The sequence below is a fragment of the Pelodiscus sinensis genome, chromosome 21, assembly GCF_052426305.1.
Source record: "Pelodiscus sinensis isolate ZL-2025 chromosome 21, ASM5242630v1, whole genome shotgun sequence".
Classification (NCBI taxonomy): domain Eukaryota; kingdom Metazoa; phylum Chordata; order Testudines; family Trionychidae; genus Pelodiscus; species Pelodiscus sinensis.
In genome coordinates this window covers 21477887-21504925 of record NC_143072.1, presented here as the reverse complement: position 1 = coordinate 21504925, position 27039 = coordinate 21477887, and the positions used below count along the sequence as shown (strand labels likewise).

The window sequence follows — 27039 nt, the reverse complement described above, 5'->3', positions numbered from 1 at the left end:
CCACTCCTGATAGCCAGCTGTAGACTCCACAGCTCCCTGCAGAGGTAGGAGCAGACTATAGCACTGATACTTCTGGTTCGCCCCAACTGGTGATTGCCTGGGAAATCAGCTAAAATGGCCTCCCATTGGCTGAATCATCTCCAATAAAAGCCGGCAGCACGCAGGGAGGGCCCCAAGCGTTCACTGTGCTCAGAGTCATGGATTCCAGGAAGAGTTGTTGATAATCACTGCGGTTATTGAGTTTTCTTGCCCATTTGTAGATGTTTTATAGCAGATCAGTGGTGCAGGCCTTGGGGTGACAGGCATATGCTGTTATTGCTCCTCTTCCTTTTTCTCCCTTCACTGTGTACACTGAAAGGCCTCTGTGTCTTGGTGGAGCCTTGCAAGAAGTTTGGATGACATGGGTGAAATTCAGACAATGGAAGGCCTGGTGCTGTCGAGAGGCAAGAGGATTCCTTGCTCATGGATTAGAATAGACTGATCACTGGCGTTTTGGCTGTGGAAAAACACAATCCCTTAGCATGAGACATGGGTCACTTTTAGGGATGTAACAGACTAGTCCCTCGACTATTTGCTTCCTCTGGCCCTTGCTGTCTCTATCAGAGGCAGCAAGGGGGGAAGCAGGAGCCGGTGCTGGGGGGAGCCAGCTTAAAAGCTGGTTAGCACCATCTCCATAGGGGACAGGGGGTTGTGAGGACCAGGTGCGAGCTGGGAATCAGCTGATTCTTGGCTTGCACCCAGTCTCAGAAGCTGTGCCTCTGCTTTTAAAATATATTAAAGAGCCTGCCAGCTCTTAATTCATTTAAAAGGCAGAGCCGCAGCAGGGTTAGCTCCCAGGGCCAGCTAATCCCACTGCAGCGCCCCCGCTTATCGACTAATTGACTAGTCAATGGAAATTCAACTTTTGTATAAGAACGTACAGGTGATCAGCTTGGTAGCCTATCTGCACCCAGACCTGTCTACATGCAGTAAAGAACAACCTTATTGGGTAGAGTACAGAAACAAGCGATAAAAAGCATGCTCTCCCCATTTTTTAGCTTGCCGGCACCTAATATTAAGGTTTGGCTTAAATTAAAGGATTCGATTTTTGCTGGTAAAGGTTGGTAAACATCGATTTCACCATGCACACTCCAACTGACCAAACTATCTCCATCAATAAAATAATCAATATGTATAGGTAGGGAATTTAAGAAATATGCTCCTTACAGTTTGACTTCAGGATATTTATTTGTATATTTTTCCATGGGATGATGACTGTGTGTGTTTCACGGTTATAAAGATTTCATTTGTTGAACCTCAAAGTCGACTGCCGTTTTGATCATCTGACACCCTCCCCATAATTTTCCCACAAATGTGAAAATTTACATCTATCAAAATTAAAATAGGTTTAAAATAGACATTGCTATTGTCTGTTAAAATTATTAAAAACATCAAATTCTGCTATTTTCCCCTGGTACTTATTTCCATGTCTGCAGTGATTAGCAAAAACATTATTATGATTACAGTAGCTCTAGGCAGATATCCGACCCAGGATGCACACTCTTTATTTCTTCTAAATGATATAAAATAATATGCTCAGAAAACCATTGCATATGAGAACCTGAGAAAATCACCCTTGGAAAATTAATACAAAAAAGTGACCTGCAAAATATTAAAACTGGTGGGGGGGGGGGGCGCGAAAAATAGGAATATTTCTATCTCTCCCCCACCCACCCACCCACCCCATAGCTCTGCTTTTTTACCCATGACTATTAAGGATGTTTTCTGGCTCTGTGACAGCAGCATGACTCAGGTCATGAGAAGTGTCAAAGATGCATTTCCTTCAGATGGGAAAAAAAAGCAACTGATTTTAACAGCCGGCAAAGACTCAGCAAATAAAATGAGCTGATTTGGCTTATTTAAGAGGAGTGAAGATAAACCTTTTAAAAGATACAAGTACATTTTATTTCCAGTCTTAACACTTAAGTTCCTTCCCTAAAATGTTTGGATTTTTAGATTACCAAAAAAAGGCATGTTTCATTTAAATACAAATAAAAAAACTGCAAGACAACAGGATTGGTCACCATTTACTGCATGAGCCAAGGCTACTTGTTTGCGGCCCACGGTGCAGTCTGGGTTTATGCGCGGCTCAACACATGGCCGGCAGGTGGGATCCTTTGAACATGGCTTCCAATGGGAACACGCTCCACAACAGCGAGACGTCTCCCAGGCGGCGTGAGCACTGAAAGATGCAAGCAGACGGGGCTGGCTGGAACACAGGTACAGGGTGTGAGCATTTCTAAGCCCCCAGGGAAGAGGTGCCAGGAGCGCTGAGAAAGAAGCTATTTGCATATATTTGCATATATATTTGCATGTCTATGCAACCACACTTAAGTTGCGGCCCTTGGCATGTGTTGAGAGTATCATCGTGGCTCCCGGGGCTCCCAAAGTTGAGTAGCCCTGGCATAAGCAATCAATAATTACAAACACACAGGGTTTGATTCAACCCTGCAAGCACTAGGGGCGATAACACAGTCACTACACGCATACTGCAGTTTTCTACAGAAATCCACCACTAGGGAAAACACGTTTGCACTAGTGCCCTTCTCTGGCTTCCAACACTGAAGAGTGTTGGAACCTCATCTCCTGAACCTCATACCGTCTATTCCCTTCTTACCATAACTCACCCACTCTAGCTGCCCTGTTCAACCAACAGCTATCTAACAAGAATCTCTCACTATCCCTCATCAAAACCTCAGCTGTCACATCTCCGCCATCAACAGCTGTACCTGGACTGCATATCCCATCTCACAATGTACCTCTTTCTTTACTATGGCTAAGTCTATACTGGCTCTTTACGGCGCCATAACTTTCTGCCTAGAAACAACCTCGCCTACTGGGAGCCATGCTCTGCTGCTACTTACTGCCCACATGGAGGAGGTTTACATAGAGCGTTGGGAGAGACCTTTCCCAGTGCTCGTTCCGTGGCCATACTTTCAGTTTCAAGTGAGGCTTTGCTTTAAAGTATAGACAAAGCCAAAACGAGGGAAATAGCTCTTATCTCTCGGATACCCGCTGCATCATTGTCTCCTGATGGTTTGGCTTTTGCACCTTTCCCGGCAATCAATCCACCCTTCCCAAGTGGTTAATAATCTCCTTAACTTCACCGATCACAGCTGTCTCAAACTACTTATCTTCCTTGACTTCCAACCAATGTTTGAGATTTCCAACCACACTGTCTACAAGAACATGCTGTCCTGTTCTTCTTCTCACCTGGTTCTTTATTTCTGGTGGCAAAATGTGCTTCTAACACTAACCTACAGCTCTATCAAGCCCCGCCCGGTACGGCTCTGTGCTGACTTGTTCTTTTCACCTAAGCACATTATTTCTCTTTAAACACTGGGATTGCTTTTATTCAGATGATGCTCCACTCTCTCCTTTGAAATGCAGTTCCGCTCTGAAAAGCAGCTATGCAAAAATGTCATCAGTCACCTCCTCCCTCTGGGTAGTCGATTCTGCTCCCCATAGGAACTACAATAGGTTTTCACAACTTTTTACTTCTGCAGAGCCCATAACGCTGTGGCTTCTATTCCTTTTTGTGCATCACCAAGAGAATTGTTCAACCCCATCAGAGACAATGAGATAACCCGGGTGTCACTGAAGGCTTAATCAACAGGATGAGCCTTTTATTACCAGCAATGTATAAGAAGCAAACAATTCAACTTGACTGTCACAGCTCAGTTCACATTTGCAGGGTTTGCAGGGCCAAAAACCAGCCTTTTATTTATGAATTGTGCCCATCTGATGGGATATAATTGGGGAAAAATAGAAATAATTATCAAAGAACTTCATGACACCATTTTACAGGGTCACTTTTCAGAGCACAACTCATGATCCCCTTTTACCCAAGTCCCTCTCCACCTCCAGCAAATCCACACCTGACCCTTTACAAATTTTCTTCATGATGAGGTCACCAGGATGGAGATGATCCATTTTTTAAAAGAAAACTTTCCTGGGGCCCTCATAACTGTAGGGTGTTTCTCTCCATTCTCAACTCTTGCCTTTTCCCCACGTTTCAGCTCTGTCACTGACGGCTCACTCTGCTCTGCCGTTACTCCTCTTCAGGTCCTCCTAGGCAGATTTCCAAAGCACTGTTTGCATCAGTCATTGCCTTGACACTTCCTCTGCTACATCAGTCCAACATGCATTTGTCACTTCCTGCCTTGGTAACGACAAATCCATCCTGAAGTAGCTCTCATCCAAACTTCAGTCTGTTCAGGATGCTACCACATGCCTTTTTTCAAATGTACATGCAAAGGAGATATCTGCCCCGTTTTCTGAAAGCTACTCTTGTTCCTTCATCCACAGTCATGCTCCCTACAAAGCCCCTCTCTAAAACACCTATATCCCTACTTGAGCATCTGCGGTGCGAAATGTTGATCGAACAACTGTTCCTACACTTCCTAGTCCAGTATTTCCCAATTTTATTTGGCCACTGAACCCTTTTAAACTCGAAAGAATTTTGTGGAACCTATTATAATAGTCTTATATACGGAGCTGAAAAAGTAGACCACAAACAAGGATAATAATAAACAAATGCTAAACAAGGTCATGAGATCAACATTTAGTTTAATTGCACATATTTAAAAACAAAAATCACATTTAATGTAAAAAAATAAAGCTCACACTAATATGCATTATATTGGAATTTTCTCGCGGAACCCTTATTTGCACTTCGCGGAACCTAGGGGTTCCACGGAACACCATTTGGGAAACACTGTCATAGTCTATTCTCCCATGTATTCTACATTTGTAACCCACTGTCATACTGTTACTGATGGGTATTGTGTGCTTTCTGAGCAAAGTTCCTGGCCAAGAGATCAAGCGTAATACCTGGAGTTTTCCCAAATGGAATGGCCTATGTCAGCTGTCAACGTGGCTGTTATGACAAGGGCACCCAAGACTGCCAGAGAAGGTGGAGGCAGGGGGAGAAATCATGAAACCCCACAGATGCACTCTGCACAGGAAGACTTGCAAGGAATTAACTTGTGATATATTTTAAGTAGCCCATTCTCCAACTTGTACACAAAGGATTTACGAGGGTAACATTCACTGACTGCAACATAAATCCCTTTTGCATTAATAAGAAAAGAAAGAAGGTCCACTCTTCTGACATCTGGCCTGCATAGTACTAAACAATAAAGATAACCAAGAGCATATTATTTTAAAAAGTAGTTTGCTTGGAATCTTTGCCAACATAAAACAATAAACTAGAATCTGATGCAAAATCTTCCTATGACACTTGTAAAACAATTTGTTAAAACTTCTCGAATAGGCACCAACAAATGGATGAAACTAAGTTTACAACAGGAAGGCAAGGTAAACAGGATGATAAATAAGAATATTCCCATGTCATTACAACATCAACCTAAATCAACAGAATAGACTAAGCTGGATTCATTGCATTAATAAAGTTGAGAAAACATCGCCCTCTAGAGGGTGTCTAATTAACCATTTCGGTTCAAAGGAAGCCTTTTCTGCCTGCCTCCCAATGTAAAGAAGGGTTGTGGGGAAAAGAAACAAAATTAGGTTTCATAGACAAATTTAGAAAATTAATGATCTGAAGGTATATTTCAAGAGGAAAATATTTTATTACAATGCAGATCTAAAGTGACTTGTTTGAATTCATCAAATGAATAGGCATTTCAAATAGATAAGGAATCAGGCCCACATGATGGCATCCTTCCGTGCATCTGTAAATTTTAAAAAAACTGATTTGTACCAGATAAAGGCTACAATTAACAAGGCAAAATGAAAACCTACAAGAGACATTTCAAATTGGCTGATTTTGATTCCTGTTTATAGTGCTAGCTATTAAGTTAAACTTAGAAGAGAATTGCCCTCCAGTGCTTTAAGCTATTCTACAGATGATTTTCTTTGAAACTATTTTTGTCTGCCTTTCTCTAAATAGGTGGTTTCTCAAGCGAGTGTGACTTAAAGGAAACCAATCTGTTTTCAGGAAGGCCTGATGACATCATTCCTTTCAACTCCGTTTTCCCATAAGAATTCTTCTAATAAAAAGAAGTTTCACTCTGGGAAGTAGTGAAATGTGACGTGAAAATATTTAAAGCATCCGAGATGTGTATGTTTATCAAACTGCTGGATTTTGCCTTTCATGACACCACAACCACTACAAATGAAAGAAGAGGCAAGGATGTGGGAGAAGACATACTGTAAATCAATAAAAATCAAAAAAACCTTTGCAATGAAAAAGGATTATTCTGTACAAAGAATAAAGTTTCTAAACAGTCAAATCCATGTCCAAAGATACTATGTACAAGATTTGTTTTCCTCAGTTCTAAATTTATGTACTGTATTTCAGCTGAGGCGTAAAATATAAAACAGAACCAGCCTGTTTATGATTGATTTTTTTGGCAAAATCTACAAAATCCAAATAACAACTTCAATACACAATTAAATGATACAGAGAAACAAGTTCAAAAATCACCATATTATTATTGATTTTTCTAAGTTGGTGGAACTGCACGGTACAAGGTTCAAATGTGTGGTTAATTTATGTTTACATTGGTGATGCGGACTCGCAGGAAAATCGCTGATCAACAAAAGCAAAACGCCACGAGGAGATTAAACAAGACCTTTAGCTCATTGTCCGTGGCGTGAAAAAAATAGAGTCTGTAGTGTATTGCAATTTTTATATCAGATGATAAAATACTGAGCAGCTTGTATAGGGCGTTCCATTTTCAAATTAAAGCATTAACACTTTAGGGCGAAATGCTACCCTTGGGCATGAACACTCAGCTGCCACTGGAGCTAACAAGAGCTGCACATGTGTAAGAATTTGTCCTCAACTATTTAATGAGGAAATCCACACAGTGTGCCTCTGAGACAGGTGAGCGCTACTGTTCCCACTTCACACACAGGAAACAGCTATGCAAAGCCCAATTCTGCTCTTTCAGGCCACTGATGTCACAATAGTCCTATAATAGTAAAAGCCCATAAAAGGGCAACAACTTTACTCTAGTACAGTATCACTGACAACACTCTCTGGCAACCCAACTGAATGACAAAAATATACCATGGGTGGATTAACAGATAAAATAACTCAAACAAAATCTGTGTTGTCTATAAAAGGTGCAAAGGAAATATCTCTTTATCAGCTCTTAGTTAACAGTTTCCTTTACTTCATTCTGCTAAAGAGGAGCACAAGCAAACAAGAGTAAAGCCAAAACATGATTCATTTAGAGATGAATCCCACCCTGATAAAGGTTTACACTGTGTGGGTAAACAATTTGTAGATTATTTCTCTATTGTACATCAGGCAAGGGCTTTTTTGTTTTGACTTTGACACTAGTATGAAAAATCAAGCTGGAAAAAATATACCAGAAAATATTTATAGCCATACAAAGCAAGTTCAAGTTAATGTGAATGAAATATAATACTTTTGTTAGTCCAATCAAAGGGTAATACGAAGGCTCTTTGGCCACTAAAATCCATTCTTCCAGGGTAGGATTATATTACTACCATTTTAATATGAAAGAAGTATTAACAGAACCATTATTAGCAAAGGTCTGCTATGCAAGTTTTCTACATCTTAAATGCAATATTTCTGAATTGCACATAGTACTTGGTTAAGAACATCAAATCAGGAATGTACAATCAAGAAAAGTCAATTGACAAGGATGGCATTCTGTACTACAATCTATTTGGCCATCTTTACCTTGATAAAAAAAATGGAACTGCTAACTGTGAGACCTACAGATACCTCAGTAAGCACTATGCACAGATAAGTAGCTATGCTAAACGCTCACCATATACAAGTTTTTCAGCCAGTATAGGACTAATATCAAAGAAAAGAGTTCTACTTATAATTTACTGTGATCTTAGCAAACACTGATTGACCATTCTTACTTCCCAGGCTGCAGATGCACAGAATTAAATAAGTTACGATATTTTGAATTTAAAAAGCATCTTTCAGCAGAGGATCTTAAAGCACTTTAAAAAAATTAATTAAATCCCAAACCCCTTAAAACACAGATTATGATTCTCATTTTACAGGTGTGGGAAATTTTCATATAGATAAATAAGTTCCTCAAGGTCACACAGCAAGTCAGCGAAGAAGACTGGTATAGAACCCAAAGGCCACTCTTCTTCACTAATCACTAGACCTGACAGGAGACAACAATAACTCTTTGAAATGAAAACAATACACAATATCTGCCTATTTAACCATATACTATACCAAGGAGCTGTTACAATCCTGTGTCAATCTTTCTTAGTTCGTGGACTAAACCACTCATCGCAGTTTCCTGTTAGTCCAGCTGCCACACATGTCCACCAAATCCTTGCAATGAAAGTCTTTGTGAACTTTAGTTAATTATGTTTTTCAAGTATACGATAAAAGTATTTTTAAAAAGCAAGGCACATAATACAGATTAACCATCTGTATCCTTTCTGTATCCTTTCAGTCCCTTAAGTACTTTTTTGACTGTAAATAGGCACAACATGAACATCTAAATAATACACTGGTTAGAAGTACAGTAAACAGATTTTATCTTAATTCTAGGACTTGGTTTAAAACCCCCACCTTATACACATTTGCTTCTGGTCAGAAATTTCATATTTAATTTTGAAGCAGAACAAGGTATGGCACAGAAATTTAAACAGACACCAAGACCTCTCTTTTTTTTTGGTTTTGTTTTGTTTTTATTTTTTGCGGGATTTGAGTCCCACTTCCAAATATCACATTCTAAAATACGTCATTACTATATTCTCACATGCTAATTGCATTCAGTGAACATACACAGGTGGTGGCATGGACAGCGGCAGGTGGAGAAGGAAGAGGAGCTTTTGCTTTTTTGAAAAAGGCTGCAATGTTCTTTCCACATTCCTACCCACATTTCACCAGTGATTCACTATTACAATTCAGCACAATGCACTGCCAGTCTTTCACCATCTATCGTAATCCTTGTTCCTTCCTTAGACAGACCTGAAAGTACCTGCCTGTTCACAAGACCAGCAGTGCATCTCTCTCCAGATTGTCAGATCCCTTTCCTCAAACTACAAAACCAGGCTAACGTTGTGCTCATCCCCATTTCTCTTTCACCCTCCTTCCAATTTCTGTTTCATTACCTTCCCTATCCCTAGCTAAGCTTCAGGAAGGAAAGACTTCCCTGGGATCTGCACATGGCTCTCCATGGGGCAATAGTGGTTTCTAATCTTTTGCCAACTGACTTGCCGTAACTTGGACTGCAGTGACACCCTGTCTGGTATTATGATAAAGGCTGTTTTCACATTTCTAGAAAACATCTCACCAGCTCAACACTTACCTAAGTTAAATAATTCCTTTTATTTTTTTTTAAAGTAATTATTCAACTGTTTATAATCTTCCAAGCACATTTTCAAATTAGGTATGAGAATCCATCATTTGAGGCTTCTAAAAATTGTTCGGAGAGACAGACATATTTACTTAAACGCGTTGATCAAAGTCTTCAGACACAAGTAGCATTTTCTGAGTGCCTCAAATTTGGAGCACCCAACTGACCGTGTCCAAAAAGGGCCTAATTTTCAAACACACAGTCTCTGTGAATTAGGCCCTATTAAAAGCGTTGTGAAACACGAACACCCTCCCCAAATTGAAGCACCGCAACTCACGAGTCAGTTTTGAAACACCTGGCTTCTGTTTCTTTGGAAATACCACCACGCTGTGGTGTGAATGTGTTAGCTATTTCCCCAGTTCAGAAAATCTGTCCATTACAGAAATCTCTGGGCAGACTAATCAAAGCCAAATGAAATCTCTTAGTTCCTCTTTGAATATCAAATGCTAAATCTCTTTAAAACTTCAAATGTGTTTAGGAAACTGGTAAAGGCACAACTTACTGTAATTTCTCCTGACAAGAAACAGATTCAGATGGATGAAAGGTACAGCAGTGGAGAGTTCCTTCCTGTTCGCTATGTGACATCAATTGTTAAAAATGATTGGATGTGTTACAATCATTATTCGCAGCAATCTGATGTCTGCTCCAAGCATGTCACCCTGAACGGCTGTATGGTAATGAGAGGAGTAGGCTATGCTAACATCTGCATCAATATGTTGAGGAGAAATGAGAAGGCACAGATATTTCTGGCCCCCTCCTGACTTTCGCAGGGCATTATAATCAGGAGAGGTGCTACTGTAATGGCAATAAAAGAAACTTTTCATATGGACAGAGCCGTCCCGCTACAGAGCGATTTGGGTAGGCTGCCTCTGACCCCACATTTTGGGGGTCTTCGCTACAGCTGCCTCAACCCTCCTATGGATGCGGCCCAGGGTGGCCAGGAGAATTACAGAGGGCCTAGTATGGGGCAACCACAATGGGTTGTTCCCCCACCCCCACTGCGGTGGCAGGAGCAGGAGTGACAGCCTGCTCTGATTCACCTCACCCCACCCCACCCAAGGAAGCAGAGCACCCCGGCCCCAGGGCACGCTGCTTCCCAAGGCCATGGTGAAGCAGAGTACAGCAGGCTGGGAGAGGGCGGTGGGGCAGAGCAGCACAGACTGCTGGGTCATTCTGGTTCCTGCCAGAGTGTGGGGGGTGGGATGAGAACAGGGGGGCGGTGACCCTGCTGCCGCCCCGCAACAGGCCCCGGTAATGCACTGGCTCCCATTGCTTGGGGAGGGGGCTTTGGACAAGTGGGCGGAGCAGGGACAGGGCTTGGGAAAGGGGTGGAGCGGGAGGTGAGGCGAGGGGTTGAGTGGGAGGTGAGGCAGGGGGGTGAAGCAGAGGCAGGGCGAGGCCTGTGGTTGGGGGGGGGAGCTTGCCCTGGGCCCCCACACGTGGGGCACTGGGGGGGGGGAGGGGAGAGAGGTTACCCCAGGCCCTGCTAGTGAAAGACCTGCATATGGGCAAGTTTTTTAATCAACAGATCCCACTACATTGGAGAAGCCCCGGGGAGGCAAAGGGGGGGGGGGGGGAGAGAGGGAAGCTCAGCTTTTAGACTATGAAGGAGCGTTCATTTCTCTGAAAACAACAGGCCAAGACTCCCACAAAGGTGATCCTAATCACACAGAGGACAACCATGAAAGCAGGAAGGGGGAGGGTACTAGTGTTCATGATCTGTCTGGCCCTTTTAACACCTGTCGATTGGCTGTCGGGATTCCCTACCCTTTCTAACCTCCTGTCCCAATGACACTGTAGGGGAGACCTAGGCTTCCTTTCACACATCAGCAGAGGGGACATATTCCTCATTTGGGAGGGCAGCTTCAGGATCCCCAAACAGACCTTCATTTATTCCAGGAAGGAATACACAGAAATCATTCTAAATCCAAAGAGCAACCAGAATGCTAAAAAATTACCCCGTCAAAGAGAAGGGCAAAAATGAACAGTTGGTTCCAAAGCTCACAGCCTAGAGAAGCAAGAAGAAACTGAGGGTAATTAGGACTGTGGATATTATTATAATTTCCGACCAAAAGTTGTGATCTCCTGGATGGTGGACTCTGCTTTCTTGATGGTTCACGGCTCGCGAGAGCAGCACAACATCAGAGTGGCTATGGAAAGGCAAGTCTTAAAGGCTTTTTCTTTTTTATACATTTATTAACTGCACGGTTAAAAGAAAAAAGCTAATGAGAAAAAACAGAATACTGTCCTGTCAAACTCTTTGCACCTGGCAGGACTGGTGGCAGACTTTGCCCAACCCTGGGCAATCAATGTGTGTGTGTGTGCGGGGGGGGAGGGGTCCTCGGTCTCAGGCCCCCGACAAGGGGAGGAGACTCAGGCAGAAGGGGCGGAGCTAGGGAGAAGCCAGCCTTCAGCACAGCCAAGACCACATCCCGTCTCCCCCAGCTAGCCCTCAGCACCACCAGGACTGTGCCTCACGGGACCGGGATGGCAATTTAAAGGGCCTGGAGTCCCAGGCCCTTTTAAATCACTGTACCCTAGGGCAACTGCTGCCTTTGCTACCCCTCCTGTCAGCGACCTTGCACCTGGCTTCCATGTTTTCCCCACAAACAATAAAGATTAGTCTTCTGGGTGTCCAAATGTGCTCCATCCAAGGCTGACGAGCAAGGAGATTCTCAGACAATTTCATTCACAATATGGACAAGATTAGAGACCTAATGATAGCTGTGAAACAAAATCTGAAATGTGAAAGCCTCTAACCTTTTCATTTACAATGGAGACTATTAAAATGGCCACTTTCCAAAAGTTTATCTCAGCAGGTTCTAAAGTAATACACTCTCTGCCTTGCATATTTAGAGGGGACCCATCCCCATAACAGCTAGGTACTTTGCACATTAATACTTTATCACAGATTGCATGTACTGTATTTGCAGCCATTCAATACAAGGCACAGCAGCATCACCTTACGTGGAAATACAGATTACCTGGATCCAGTGTTACTGGAAACTGCAGTGAAATCAGTATTTTCTTTTTTAAGATACTGATGACAACTGAACATGGAATGATACAACAGCGGCTTAGTGAAACAGCCGACGTCGGAAAGGCACCCCTGACCACACAGAAGAAAAAGGGGATTTACCATGAAGAGGTGAGCCGGATGGGCTGCTCGACAGGCCTGGGACAGGGCTGCAGCGGCCTCCTTGTTTAGATGTCAGCTCCTGCTCAATCTCTTCCAACCCCGCACTCTTCTGGAAACGGCTCATGCGGTTTACCACCCGGGGTGACATGTGTGTGCGGACACAGGGCTGGCCGCCGTAGGGATTGATGGGGAACACATGGGAAGTGCCCCGCAGGGTGCTGACCACCACCCAACGACAGTCATGGCTGAAGGAGATGTCTTGTACCTGGAAAAATGCAAAGATATGTAGGTGTCGTTTCACAATCTTACTCAAACATGTTATCATTGAAGAGACAAGACTGAACAGAAAATGTTATAAATGCCCACTAATAAGTTCAAATCGATAGAGGTTGAACCTCTCTAGTTCGGAACCCTTGGGATTTGATTGGTGCTGAACCAGAGAATTTACCAGCCCACGGGAAGTTAATACTATCTAGCAACATTACCAACACTGCCACTTACTGGACTCCTAGAAGACATCTAGGGATACATTAGAGCTAAATAACAGCACAGAACCCCGAGAGCCAAGACTGGTGGCTATAAACAAACTTTATGGGACTACAGGAAACTTGTCCACAACCTGACAAGTGGGTACCCAGCTAACTCAAATCATGCCGGACTACAGATGTTGCAGACCAGAATGTGCCGGACTAGAGAAGCTCAACCTGTAGTTTGATTTTACATATTTCTGTTGAACAGAAATCACTGATCTTTGGTCCCCAAAAGAAAAGATTCAGGAAGCCATTACAACTGCATGTTTGATAGCAGGCAAGGTGCACAGTATTTGCCTCCTCATTTTAATTCTCAAGAAACATGGCAAATAAGAAGTAAATAATCAGCAACAAAATTATATTCATGCCAACTATTTGGAAGTGGTTCAGCGGTGAGAAGAAAAGGCTAGGAGTGTCAGGAGCTAACTTGCTGGTTCTGACTTTAAATGCATACGCTTTGATTAGTCACCTAAATCCGGCCCCCTCGGCTCATGGCCCTACTCCCAGCATTGGGGAGCCTGTGCTGGCACTCCAGCTTCCCTGCCACGGGGCTGAAGCACACAAAATATACTAGGCTTGGCCCTCTAGGCTCTGGTGTGTGAGGGGAATGTGGCGAGTGTCTTTCTTCTTCTCAGTTCTCTCCACATCAGTGAGGGTCCGGTGGGTTATTTTTGCGTCTCACTGTGGGTCAAAAAAGTAATTTTAACTACTACCTGATCACTAGAAAATTATTTCAATTTCTCTATAAAATGAGAAAAGAGCTTTAATGAATCAGCTGTTAAAACTCATACCATTAACAAAAAGAGAAGATCCCCACAATGTTAGTTCAAATATCTTTCATGCATAGGAGAAGCCTGGGTCTTTGTTTCACCTTCTCCTTAAATATCATCTCCAGATTGAACATAAGTAAAACATATTGTCTGACAGCTCATGAAAACAAGAAATCTAGTTTAATGTGCCATAGAGCAGTCATAAAACAATTGTTGTAAAAATGTTTTAAAAAGTAAAAGTTGGATAAAAAGATGTGAATGGGATTGAACATGGCAGACAAACATATAGGTGAAGGGTTACCTTTCATTTTACTTATAAACAGCATAAGCTAAATAAATACACTTCAAGCTTTCACAGAAGCCAGTTTTACAATACATGAGGATCTCAAATTGGAGTAAACACTGATAAAATCTTGACAAATATTTCAGAAATGTGCTCCTAACATTCTAGACAAAAGCAACAAGTATTCAAAGCGTAAAAGTTTGCAACTGAGGCCTGAAAACTTTGAGATAAAAAAGAGATTTAAGTCTTGGGACGTGTGACAAGATATTTGGCTGACAGACTGTTACGATACAAAATATTTCATCAACATTATACAGTACAGAGAAACTGAAAAACACCATGACACACCTGCTCTTTTCAGTTATGGGGACATAGCCAAATAATCCACTAATGATATAGTTACACAAGGCCCTAGATATCTGACAGGCTGAGCACTTTCAGTGCATCTAGTATTACTGGTATATAGTCATTTCATAAGCATTTAAAGCTCCTAGTTTGTCTACAAAGAGTTTCATCTTTACAGACTGCTCAAACCAGACTGGAGGCCCAATACAAAAGAACAAGAGCCAAAAGAAGTGAAACCCCATAATCATAGGAAAAGAACGCAATTTTTTTCTATGCCAGAATCACACACAAGAACGACCTACAAAATTACATTCTCATTCTCAGTTACCGAACAAGGCTGTACTTCGGATCTCTTCTTCTAGGGCCTCCCCAAAGCTAATTCTCCTGTCTCCTATAGGCATAGTAATTTGTGCCTTCTTATGCAAGCCAGACACCTGAGCAGATCATCCATCCTTAACACCTGCTATTCTTTTTAAGATTCAGATCAAAATTCCCCTCATTGTTTCCAAAAGTCTCTATTCTCTTCCTCTCTATTCTTCCGTTCAGTCCTGCCACAAATATAAAACCTGTCTCTCCTACCGCGCTCTACAGTCTGATGATCATGCTACAAGAGTCTTCTCCTGTGCAGTTTCTGCCACCTAGAATATGCTTTGGTAGCTGTTTGGAACAGTGGCTGGGGCTCGGGTAGGTATTCCAAGAGAAATACTGAAACAATCTGACCAGGAATTCTATTTCTGAATCAGCAGTGTTCCAAAGGATGCGTGCAAGCAGGGTAGTCCATGAAACATGTGTAGGAGGAGTTCCGAGGAACATGCCCTGACTCAACAATCAGCAAGAAAAATGGAGTACTTTGTTGGCATACTGGAGAACTGAATAGGAGTGTTCCCTGTATTCTGAGCGCTTGGGCAGCTAACCAGGTGAGATTCAAGTGCCACCCAGCTGATTAGTAGAGCGCCCACAGCCAGTAGCATGCGTTTCTACTGGTGGTGCACACACACACATGCCTCAGCGCATATTACAAAATGTATTTCACACATGACTGGAAAAAAATAGAGGGAACATTTCCAGACAGACATATTGTATACCATCACCTGAAAATACACTTTCTCCCTTGCTAGTGTCTCTTCATTTCTCCTCACACTTTAGGTATCTGTTTTTACTTATTTCACCATGGAATCTCTTCACATTGCTGTACTAAACAAGAGAATCATGTACAATTTCATCCTGAATTAGTTTTCAGCATACATACCTCATTTTATAGTCCGAAAAAAATATTTCAAATAATGCCAAAATCCGAGCTCATGACAACACGGAGGAAACCAATCAGGAAATGACCATTATAGAATCTAATAGAAAGGAGACTGGTCTCAAGGAAGAGAGGTTACAGCACCATCCTAAAATGCTCCATTTAAAATAAAGAGCAAATGACCTCAACTTTCAATCTCAAATAATGGCAGAGTGGTGACCAGCTGGAACCGGTGAGGGTTGGAAAAGATGAAAACTTAAATCGGTAGCAAAGAGCTGCATCGGCTTCCCTATGAAGGAGCCCCATGAAAATACAGTGTTACTTACAAATGAGTAGAAATTAAGCATCAAAGATCCAAAGAAAATATCTGCCGAGAACCGACTTTCCAGCAACCAGGCAAATAGTTTGAACATCAGGTTGACGTTTTCTGCATATGTACCATTCCCTACAACGTCACAAGCTGCACTGTCTTTTCCTTACGGTCACGGGGCGGATTCACCGCCACGGAGCCTCCCGCTGGTAACACTGGGAACTAGCTCTTGTCTGCTTGCTGGACGCCTCCCTCCAGCTGGTGTCCTCGCTTCACTTTCCAGCCTCGACCCGTGGCACTCTTGGACCACGGTGTCCTCTTCAGGACACTGCCCTCCAGTAGTGCCCATTCCAGTGTCTCTCGACCCCTTTCTGGGCAGGGAGAGGGAGGATGTTTATCAGTCTTTGCACTCCAGGGTCCTCCCCTCCCAGGGAACACCCAGTTCCCCTACACCCAGGCGTCCTCCCCTCCCAGGGAACACCCAGTTCCCCTCTACCCTCCCTGCCTCGGTGACCCACTGTCAGTCCTCACCTAGTCCCTGCAGTCTGTAATAGCCACTCATCATTGGCAAAGGGGTGTGGACCTGAGGCCTTTGCCTACCCTGGCTGGCTCTTTGCAGCCCTCCTGCACTTGGGTCTGGCCTCAGGCCCTGCAGCCTGGGAGCTTATCTGGCCAGAGTGTTCCCTGCTCTGCCTTCCTTCCCCAGCATTGCTCCACCTCCAGGGAGCCTCCTGCTCCCCAGGCAGCCAGGTTCCTCCTGCTGCCCAGCCAGAACATAAGTCCTTCCCCTCTCCCTCCACGAGCCGTTCTGTATATAGCCCCCAGCGTGGCCCTCATTAGCCATAACCCCCTCTGCTAGGGTTGCCAGATGGTTTCAACAAAAATACCAGACACACTTGACATGACATCACAATCTACATTACATCTTCTTTAGAAAATACCAGGCATTTCTATTTTCTCATTTCTATTTTCTCAATTTGTTTCCCAAAGAGAAAGCTCAAATACTGGACTGTCCGGTTCAAAACCGGACACCTGGCAACCCTACCCTCAGCTGGGGTTTAGCTCGCAGCCCTCTCTCAGGGCGGGTTTTGCCCTTAAAGGGCCAGTGCAGGGCAGACGCCCCGTCTTACTTACCTAACGCAAATATCAGCACACTGGAAGATAGGAAGAGTTTAAACTGTGTGACGTTTGTAGCTTCATTTGTGGCCATGAATTAAGTAGGTTATTTTTCACATTGCAAGATCACAAATCTTGGCGCGCAGGCCTTTTAAAAGAAACCTTTCACCCGCTGCTTTTCAATTGGCGCTGGATGAAAGGAGAGGACCAGAGTTGCCTCAGGATGCAGTACGGACCAAACGCCCTCTCTTTCCTAAGCGCTTCAAGGGTCAGCTGTATGTGTCCATGAAAGACGTTTAGATGATCATGTTGAGCCTGCTGTTATCCATTGTACTGTTACTGTACATTACACAGAGTCCTTGACTGCTCCCAGTATAAACAAACTGCACAGTGTCCCATTAGCGGTTTGCGAGTTTACGCTAAGCATTGCGATTTATTGCTGTGCTTTAGGTTAATGTACTATTATTCCGTGTATTTACAATATATTTCTACATTTGTTGTTAATTATGATGTAATGTTTGGATACCAAAAATCAATCAGTTCTCTATCATGTTTACATCTTTATGTTAATAAAGTAAAAAGCACAGTGGACCTCTCATGAGTTTTACTGTGCAACTCAAGGTCAGCATCAGATTTAACATTTGTCTGTAGTTTTAAATTCTATGTACCTTCTTCACTGATACGTACACAAGGTACATAGAATTTAGTCTTGGTTTGGGGCTATTTCAGGTATCTTCAAAGCTAAGATTTTTTTTGAAATGGATAACACCTACAGTACTAAATGCTCTTTGCGAGGTTGCCGGGTTTTTCCACTGGCTTTAATGCAATTTCTTTGCAGCCTAGTTGGCTTAGATCGCTCCGTCATTTTGGGTCCGTAGCAGCCTTCCACATCCCAGATTCCCATGAAAAGCCTTTTAAGGCAAAGGAATGGAGACATTATGGGTGAAGTGAGCATCAAGGAGTTAAATAGGGTTTCTCAGAGTATTATGGTTCAGCCCTAATGTTCCCTGTAAGCTGTGCACTTGTGCCACCCACCCAAACAGCAGAGCACACACAGCTAGGTTTTCTGTTTCTATGGTTGGTGCACATAAAAACTATTCCATACATGGATGGAAAAGATTAGAGGGAACACTGGTCAGCATTATGTTCCACTCTTCCCTTAGCTCTTGTTTAGTTAGTGGGTGTTTCCCACACTGTTATATGTCTGTGTGATGGGGCATCTGCCCTGCACTGGCCCTTTTGAGGGTTAAAACCCAGCCCTAGGAGAGGGTTGGTGCTGTGGTGCCAGCAGCTCTGGCAGATATTGGCCCAGGGCCCAACTCAGGGCAGTATAAATAAAGGCTCCTGAAGGGGAGGAGCGACAGACTCATTCTTGCTCCAGCTGTGGAGCAGGGTGGACCTGGATGCCAAGGAGCTAGAGGCTTCCTGGCACAGAGCAGGGCTAGGGAAAGGCAAGTACAGCTGGGGAGCTCTGGTCAGGCAAACTTCCAGGCTGCAGGGCCTGAGACAAGGCCAAGGGCATTGGGGCTGGAAGAAACCAGCCAGGTCAGGAGAAGGCAGCAGGTTCACAACCCTTGCCAATGAGGAGTGGCCATTTCAGACTGCAGTTTGCCCCTGAGGTAAGGAGCTAGATGACGACGGGCGATAGGGTCCTGAGGCAAGGTGGGTATAGCGGATTGGGTGTTCCATGAGGGAGAAGGACCCCAGAATGTGGAGGCACTATGGTAGGGCAGCTCCCAGAGGGGAGGACTCTGCGGTCTTGGAGGGACATGGGTCCTAATGTACATGATGGAGAATAATAGGTAACAGCAGGTGGGACACCAGCCAGAAGGGAACGCTCCAGGGCTGAATGATGCTAATTCCCAACAGCAGGAGGTGCCATGGTGGTGAGCCTTGCCACATTACCGTCTGAATAAAGCATGTTCCCAGCCTGCAGTACTGAGATGTGTGTTTCTTGTGCACTAAGAAAGTTCTGGTTGAAAGGGGGACAAGAAAGAGAGAGGGAGACTTATTTCACTTCTGCTTAAAACACAGAAATAGCTGCAGAACCCTTCATGAAATATGGCTATTCAATTCTCCAGTGTGTCAACAAAGTATTCCACTATTCTTGCAGATTCTTGATTGAAGGTCTGTACCTTGGAACGCCGACGCATGTTTTCCAGAATACCTCGCTTGCACACATCTGCTGGAACACTGCCGATTCAAAACCAGAACTTCCTGATCACATCCTTTCAGTCTCTCTCTTGGAATACTTACTCAAGGCCCTGTCACTCTTCCCCATTCGGTAGCGATTGAAGCCTCAGGAGCCAAACTGTTATTTTTTCAACCCAAAAAGGTGCCGCAAAGCATCATGCAGGTGCTGTAGCTGGCTGTAACCTCTTGGAAGGACTGAATGACTGTCTGGGCTTAACTGCTATCCCCTCTCCAAAGCACTAGTACAACAGTACTGCTGTAATGAGGAGGTACGCTCTCCAACTACTACTGCTCACATGTCTGGGTCTTTTAAGTTTATGAAGAATACTGAACAGACTTCTATAGCCATGGACTCCTTCCCATTTCTTGGTCCAAGTAATTCTAAATCAAACCTTGAGGTACTTCACTTGGCTCTGACATAATTATTTCTGCTCTAGTTAAATATTTGTAGTAACATCTATTCATTTAGCAATCAGTCACTTTATGGAACAGCTAGATCTCCTCTTGGTTTATATTCAAGTGTCTGCAGACTGTTTTCCCATCTGAGTCAATTAAACAATGCTTTCAAATATTCTGGTAAACTGTAACAGCCCTTGGGAGGAAATAATCCAGTGTTTGCAAAGGAAAGGACATACAACAGTCTGCAAAGTGGTTTAACTGATACATAATAAAAGAAAGCTTTGACTGGCCATGTATTCCACGGTGAATCCTCTCCTTTCTAGCTTCACTCATCCTTTCTGCTTACATTATTTCCCCATCCTTACTATTTCTTCATGTTGTATCATTCTCCATTTTCCAATTATTTCTGCCTCACCTTCCTTTATTTCTCTCCATTCTTATTCCCTTCTCTGGTCTCTCTTCAATTCCTTCTCCTGCAGGTCATTCTTTTACTTTTCCCTCATCTCTCTATCTGTCCGGGGTTTCGTGTACTAGGACTGCACAGCCTTCTGAAATCTGAAGAAACCTTGCTTCTGGGTCCAGACACACTATGGGGCAGCATGAATATTGTAGTATCTGGAATTTGATTGCATTATATATGGTTTGGCAGCAGTCCTATTGAGCTAATGCTCCAAGAATGCAGTGATCTGGGGGTAACATTACATGAACCAAGTCCTAGAAATCCAGAAAGAAGAATTAGATTCTGGAGCAGTGGCAGGTATCCTGCATGCAGCTCTTCAGGGATCTATGTGTGGCCCACGACATGTTTGGTTGCCCATGCGCAGGGTTTGGTTGTCCATGTTTACATTTGTCCATGCGCAGGGTTGTTAGATTCCACTCGTTTCCATCCATGTATTTTGTTTCCTACCAGTATTACTAAAGTGACACACATCTCCAGCAAGGCCACGTGATGTGAGGGGCCTGCAATTTGACAGTAAGAACCATGCACTTGCTTTGCATCCAATCAAAGCACTGCTACAGTTCAAATGGCACTCCCCTGCAAATTCCACGTAAAAAGAACGGAAAGCAAAACGATCTTATCCTGGGAGACAGTTGATTACGACAATCTTGCGGCCCACTGAGAAAGAGACCACTCATGTGGCCCACTCACTAGCCTTGGTTGCCCCTCGCTCTTCTGGGGCATCATCAAATCTATCACTTGGGTTTCCTTTGTGTTCAGCAATATAGAGCAAGTGTGATTTTCTTACCATCATTCCTTGTTTACCCCCCTACCACCCTTCCTCTGAAATTTAAATCCAATCTGAATTAGATGACATAGATAACACATCAGAAGCCTAACATGGAATTTAGCAAAAGGAAGTCTACTCCAGTACCTGGAAAACTGCTTATTTTCAAAACAGTCGATAAAACAGGGACAGTTACGAGGTAAGACTGATTACACAAATGATCACATGGACAGATGCTGACCTTGTTTACCTCTACTCCTGGCAATGACTCATAGCTCACATCCAGCCTAGATACTCCAGGACTTTTAAAAGTTAATACTGTACTAACTGTGCACACAGTTCTTACGGATATATTAAAATAAACTTTTTTTTATTAAAAAAAAATAATCAGTAGATGCTATGCTCAGTGAAACACAACAGTGAATGCACTAAACTTACAGTCCAGAGTTTGATCGTGTATTTTCACAGGACCGGAAAAGGTTGGCAAGGTGTTATTTTTTTGCCTAGAAGAAGAGCTCTGTGTAAGTGTGGAAATTGGTCTCTCGCCTCATCAGGAAAAATAAGAATCATCTCAGGCACTAGCACTCTTCCAGCAGCATTGTCTGGCTATAGAGACTCTCTCCTCAGGCCCTCTGCTGCCAGCACTCCCAGCTATCTTCGGGATACCGCCAACTTCCTGGGGAAACTACAGTCCATTGGTGTACTTCCAGAACACACCGTCCTAGCCACTATGGATGTAGAAGCTCTCTACCTGGGATGTAAAAATGCAACTGTATAACCATTAACAATCACAGTGGTTACATGCTCTGCGGGCTTTGCAGGATAAAGCTTAAATAAGCTTCTTTAAGCTTTATCCTGTAGAGCCTGTAGCAAAACCTCCCTGCTTCTGCAGGGCCCGCTCTTGGGGAGGTGGCTTTGCTGTGGGCTCTGCAGGCCCACTCCCAGGGAGCCAGTGTCTAATCTGCACCAGGGGTGGAGGTGGCTGGGCCCGCCATGGATGGGGAGCTGCTCCAGCCCTTACCAGGTAACTGGAACTGGTAGACCATTAAGAGTGAGGCATGCCAGTCAACCCTTCACATTCCTACTCTCGACACCAACATTTCACACAAAGATGGACTACAAGCTGTCACTGTGCAGCTAGATGCTGTCCTCATTCACAACCATTTCAGATTTGGGGATGTTTAATATTGTCAAATCAGCAGCACTGCCCTGGGTACCCACATGGCCCCATGATGTGCCAACATTTTTATGGCAGACTTATAACAACGATTCTTCAGCTCCCACCCCAAGTGCCTCTCCTCTGCTTGCTCTTCACTGATGACATCTGCATCATCTGGACCTAGTGGAAGGAGGCTCTTGATGAATTCCACTGGGATTTCAACAATTTCCAACCCAACTTAAATCTTAGCCTGGACCACTCCACACAAGAGAACCCTTTCCTGGACACTACAGTGCAAATAAGCGATGGTCACATAAACACCACCCTGCACTGGAAACCTACTGATCGTGGAACTTACCTACATGCCTCCAGCTTTCATCCAGAAGACATCACATGATCCACTGTCTACAGTCAAGCCCTAACACACAACCACATTTGCTCCAGTCCCTTAGACACAGACAATCACCTATGGGATCTCTATCCAGAATTCTTAAAACTACAATGCCAACCTAGGGAAGTGAAGAAACAGGTTGACAGAGCCAGGCAGACACCTAGAAATCACCTATGACAGGACAGACTTAAGAAAACAAATCAACAAAACTCCACTGGCCATTACCTACAGCTCCCAGCTAAAACTTCTCCAACACATCATCAAGGATCTGCAACCTATTCTAGATGACGATCCCTTATTGTCACATACCTCCAAACTGAAACACATACATACTCACCACCAAACTCTTCCCCCAATCACAGAAACACTAACTCAGGAACCAATCCCTGCAACAAACCCCATTGCCAACTCTGTCCACACGTCTACCCTAGTGACACCATCATAGAACCTAACCACATCAGCTGTACTATCAAAGGCTCATTCGCCTGCACATCTGCTGATGTGATATATGCCATCATGTGACAGGAAGGCCCCTCTGCCATAGATCTCAACACAACTGAATAAATGGACACAAATCTGACATCAAGAGCGGCAGCACACATAAACCAGCGGGAGAATATTTTAACCTCCCTAGACACACAGACTTGGAAGTTGCCATACTTGAGCAAAAAACTTCAAAACCAGACTGCAACAGAAAACCGCCGCACTGGAATTCATATGTAAATTTAAAACCTTCAGAATGGGTCTGCATAGGAACTGGGAATGGCTCTCTCATTACTAGAAGTAATTTTCCACTATGGTTATTCTCACTTTCTTATCCACAACCACCTTGATTGAATTAGCTCTGATGTGACACTCCCATCTCTACATTAGGGATGTTCGAGTTTAACCAAATAACCGGTTAACCGATAAGCTGGTGCTTATTGGTTAACGTCATTGGTTAAACACTGAAGCCTTCTCCCCAGGAGTGGAGCTGGCAGACCCTGGCAGCCCGGCTCCATAGGAGGCAACTTCATTGTGGCAGAGAAGTCTCCAAAGGGAGTGGGGCCAATAGGTAAGATTTATACTGCAGAGCCCGCAGCACGTCTAACCATGTAAGCACTAGAATTTTCAGCAGTTACACAGTTACCATTATTAATTGACTTTTTACATCCCTAGTCTGTATTCGCATTAACTGTTTATTTTCCTTTCACTTCATACATCTGACGAAGTGAGATGCAAGTCTATGCCATAAAAAAATTGTTAGACTTCAAGGTGCCACTGGACTCCCTTTTGTTTTTGCTGAAAGAGACTAACATGGCTACCTCTGGTCCAATAAAAAAAATATGACCTCACCCCCCTTATCTCTGGGGCCGACATAGCTACAACACTGCATACATTATATTTTCATGACAATTACAAGAAACAAGCTATTAGAACACCTTCTGATCTTCCTGGCGCTGTCTCAGAGCTTGAACTAATAAGTTATCAGGCTGACAATGGTAAGAGAAGTTTCCACAAGCTTTATTGCATTGCCTTGTACCTGAACAGTGAAGTGAAACAACAGAAAAGCATGATCAGCATTATCTCATCAGGCATTTAACTTGTCATGTCTGCAATTCGCTCCCTCAGCGACGGGCTTTTCCAGATGTTCTCAGTTTCAGAGATATTGCGGTAAATGCCGTACATAATGTCAGACAATAACGTTCCCCATTGTGAACTCATGAGCAAAGGATTGTATTGTTTTATATAGGAAGAAGGCATTGACACAGCAGTGAAGAAGTAAGGGTCAATATAAAATTAGCAAATCCTGGTCTGTATTCTTCCCTCAGAAATTTAAAGGAAGACTTTGTATTATAACAAGTGTCTATTAAAAAAAAAAGAAGTAAAACCATGGACACCACAAGATATTTGTATTGGATGCACAGGACTCAGTTATGCCACCCTTACTGTCCATAGTACCTTATCGGCAAGCAATTTTCACTCTGTCAGTAAGGATGGCAAATTCAAGTCCACAGCAAACAATCCTATGCGCCTCTTCAGTCTGAGTAACTAATGCAGCAATGACAAAATGTGAGTACATTCACAAAGGTCAATGCTTTCGAGCTCACTCTTCACAGTCCCGTTAAGAAGTGGAACCCAAATCTCTCAATTCATCGGGCAACATTTTTATCTACTAGCAAGTTTCATCAGTGAATGATTAACGACTCTAAATCAATTTTTACTATTTCAAGACTGTTCCAGGGCAAGATTATTTCCCAGAAATACTGTCTTCAACAGACTGATTCAATATTTGTGACTACATTACTGTATCAGAAAAGAGAGACTTGCATTAAACATGGGGTAGCTGCCTGTAACAATATTTAAATGACTGGCTGTCTAGATACAATGTCACTTAACCTTAAGCATACTTTCTGACATCACGTCGGAAAGGCATTTTTGCATTTTCTGTAGCAGTGCAAACTAGGGTATGTCTCTTGACAGCACAAGGTGGCATGTTTTTATCATTCTTTCTATTTACCTACATTGACTGAGGTCAGTTATAACAGCAGTTTGTGAGTCAGAACAAGCAAAAGTCCGACTGCCAGAAAGATTACACAGGACCCTGGCCATCAGACACCAACGCTATCACCACACTTATTTGTTCTAGGTCGAGATAACGCTGTTTTCAGGCCCTTTTTTCTGTTTGCACTTGAAGATCAAAGAGAAAGTGCAGACAACCTAACTTTCATCCTGCAAGCAAATAAAATGGCTCCACTCAGAGCACACTACGTCTTGGTTTCCTACATTCCAAAAAGTGTGTGGGTGGAAAGTTCTGTCGCATTATGTAAACATGGATTCATATTGGGTAAAGGAGGACAGTGGGAGGTATGGCTAGATTACTGTCCAAAATTGACTCTTCTGATGAGCACAGATTTCCTAAGACTTTCAAATCTATCTCCCGCAAGGGTTTGCATTGCAATGTCGGCAGTGACACACCAAGGGGAATCTCATTTGTGTTACCTTCTTACTTTCCAGACTCTAACATTTCATTAAAAAAAAAGTTTCTAGCTCTTACGGTTGTTGAGACAGCCCGAGAAGTAATCTGTGTTTGCAGAACTTGAAACAATAGCTCTGAAAGGTTTGACCAGACTATCAAGGTACTTAGCCTAGATCAGTATTTCTCAACCAGTGATAGGAGTACTCTTAGGGGTACTTGAGAGAAGTCTGAGGGGTACAACAACACAACTGAAATTTGGAAAAAACTGAATTTTTGTTTTAAGTTTTACAGCATGTTATTATTTTTGTACTTTTTACGCCCAAAAATTTCATCGCCCGCCTGGCTACGATAAAGTTGTTTAAACAAATGTGTTCCAATGGTAGAAACAATTGAGTGTGTCTGAAACCTGTAGGTACTGGGGGTACCTTTTTTTTCTTTTTTTGAAAAAGGGGTACTTTATAAAAAAAAAGTTGAGAAATACTGGCCTAGACCACCACCATATGGGAACAGCTCGCAAATCCTAAATGGATTCTGCCCTCACAACTCTCTGCTGAGGTACCAAAGTACTTTCCCAGAAACGAAGGCACAGGAGATAGTAACGGCACGTCTGTATGATGGAGTTAGCGTACAGTAAGCTGGAGGGAAATTTACAGCACAGCAGCGTACTCAGAACAGCCGTAGATCAACACACACTTGGGGCTGTTGAGCGCTCAGCAGCAGGGTACACACAGACACTCAGTGCGCAGGGCAGCTGATTTATATCCCAGCTTGACAAGTACAAACTCCTGATATAGACAATGCTTCAGGGAGCCATCCAAGTTCACACAGGAAACCAGCAGCGGAGCCAGAATCTGGAGTCTCTAAGTCCCTCAATCCAGTGCTTTCTCCTAGACCATTCTTCCTACACTTCCCATTCATCTCACTGAGTGTAACTTACACGCCTGATAACACTACTTCAGGTATCAGTATTGTTACCACGTTCACTGCTGGAAGCGCACGAGAGAAGAAAGGGAGGATCGCAACACGACGATCTGAACAATTTATTGAGACAGCTCATATTGGCAACAAAAGTAGGTGGATTTGGGAAATACCACTACTTTGGTCCCCATATCCCCCCTATCAAGTAGGCGCCAAGCCCAGAAGAGCTCAGCAGACACCTAAGTCTCCCCTGCAAGGCAGAGACAAGCTCATGAAGTCAGGTATGGCATATAACCTTACCACGGGGAAGCCAAGGAGGGGAGACCCTCGCAGTCCATGGGTGTATTTGGACCCCACAGAAGGGCAGCTAAGCCCAGGCAACTCAGAGAGCATGCACGATTGTATTTTCAACACCCCATAATGTGCTGTAATTGGCATGTTGTGTGGGACAGCGTTATGTGGGCAGAGCTTGGAAGATTACCTTTTTTCTTGGCCAACCTGATCTTTGCAATTAACCACAGCAACAGACATTGGGGGGAGTTTGCTGTTGATTTTCATTTCTCTTTCATTTGTGGGGGGACTGTTTCATTGTTGGCTGGCTGACTGATTGGTTGCTTAATGCAGCATTCTGATACTGCCTCTGCTGATTCTGGTCAAAACCAGGCGAGTGCTGAGGTAGCG

General features: G+C 43.4%; 1 protein-coding gene across 11 annotated transcripts in view; it reads right to left on the bottom strand.

The window, feature by feature from the left end:
* The window catches only part of BCAS3 (BCAS3 microtubule associated cell migration factor), a 590230-nt gene that overhangs the window by 380158 nt on the left and 183033 nt on the right, over positions 1–27039 (bottom strand). For all 11 annotated transcript variants that reach the window (XM_014581354.4, XM_014581355.4, XM_025179224.3 and 8 more), the window contains exon 15: positions 12514–12778. In XM_014581354.4, coding sequence (XP_014436840.1) covers positions 12514–12778 — 265 coding nt within the window. The remainder of the gene's footprint in view (positions 1–12513; positions 12779–27039) is intronic.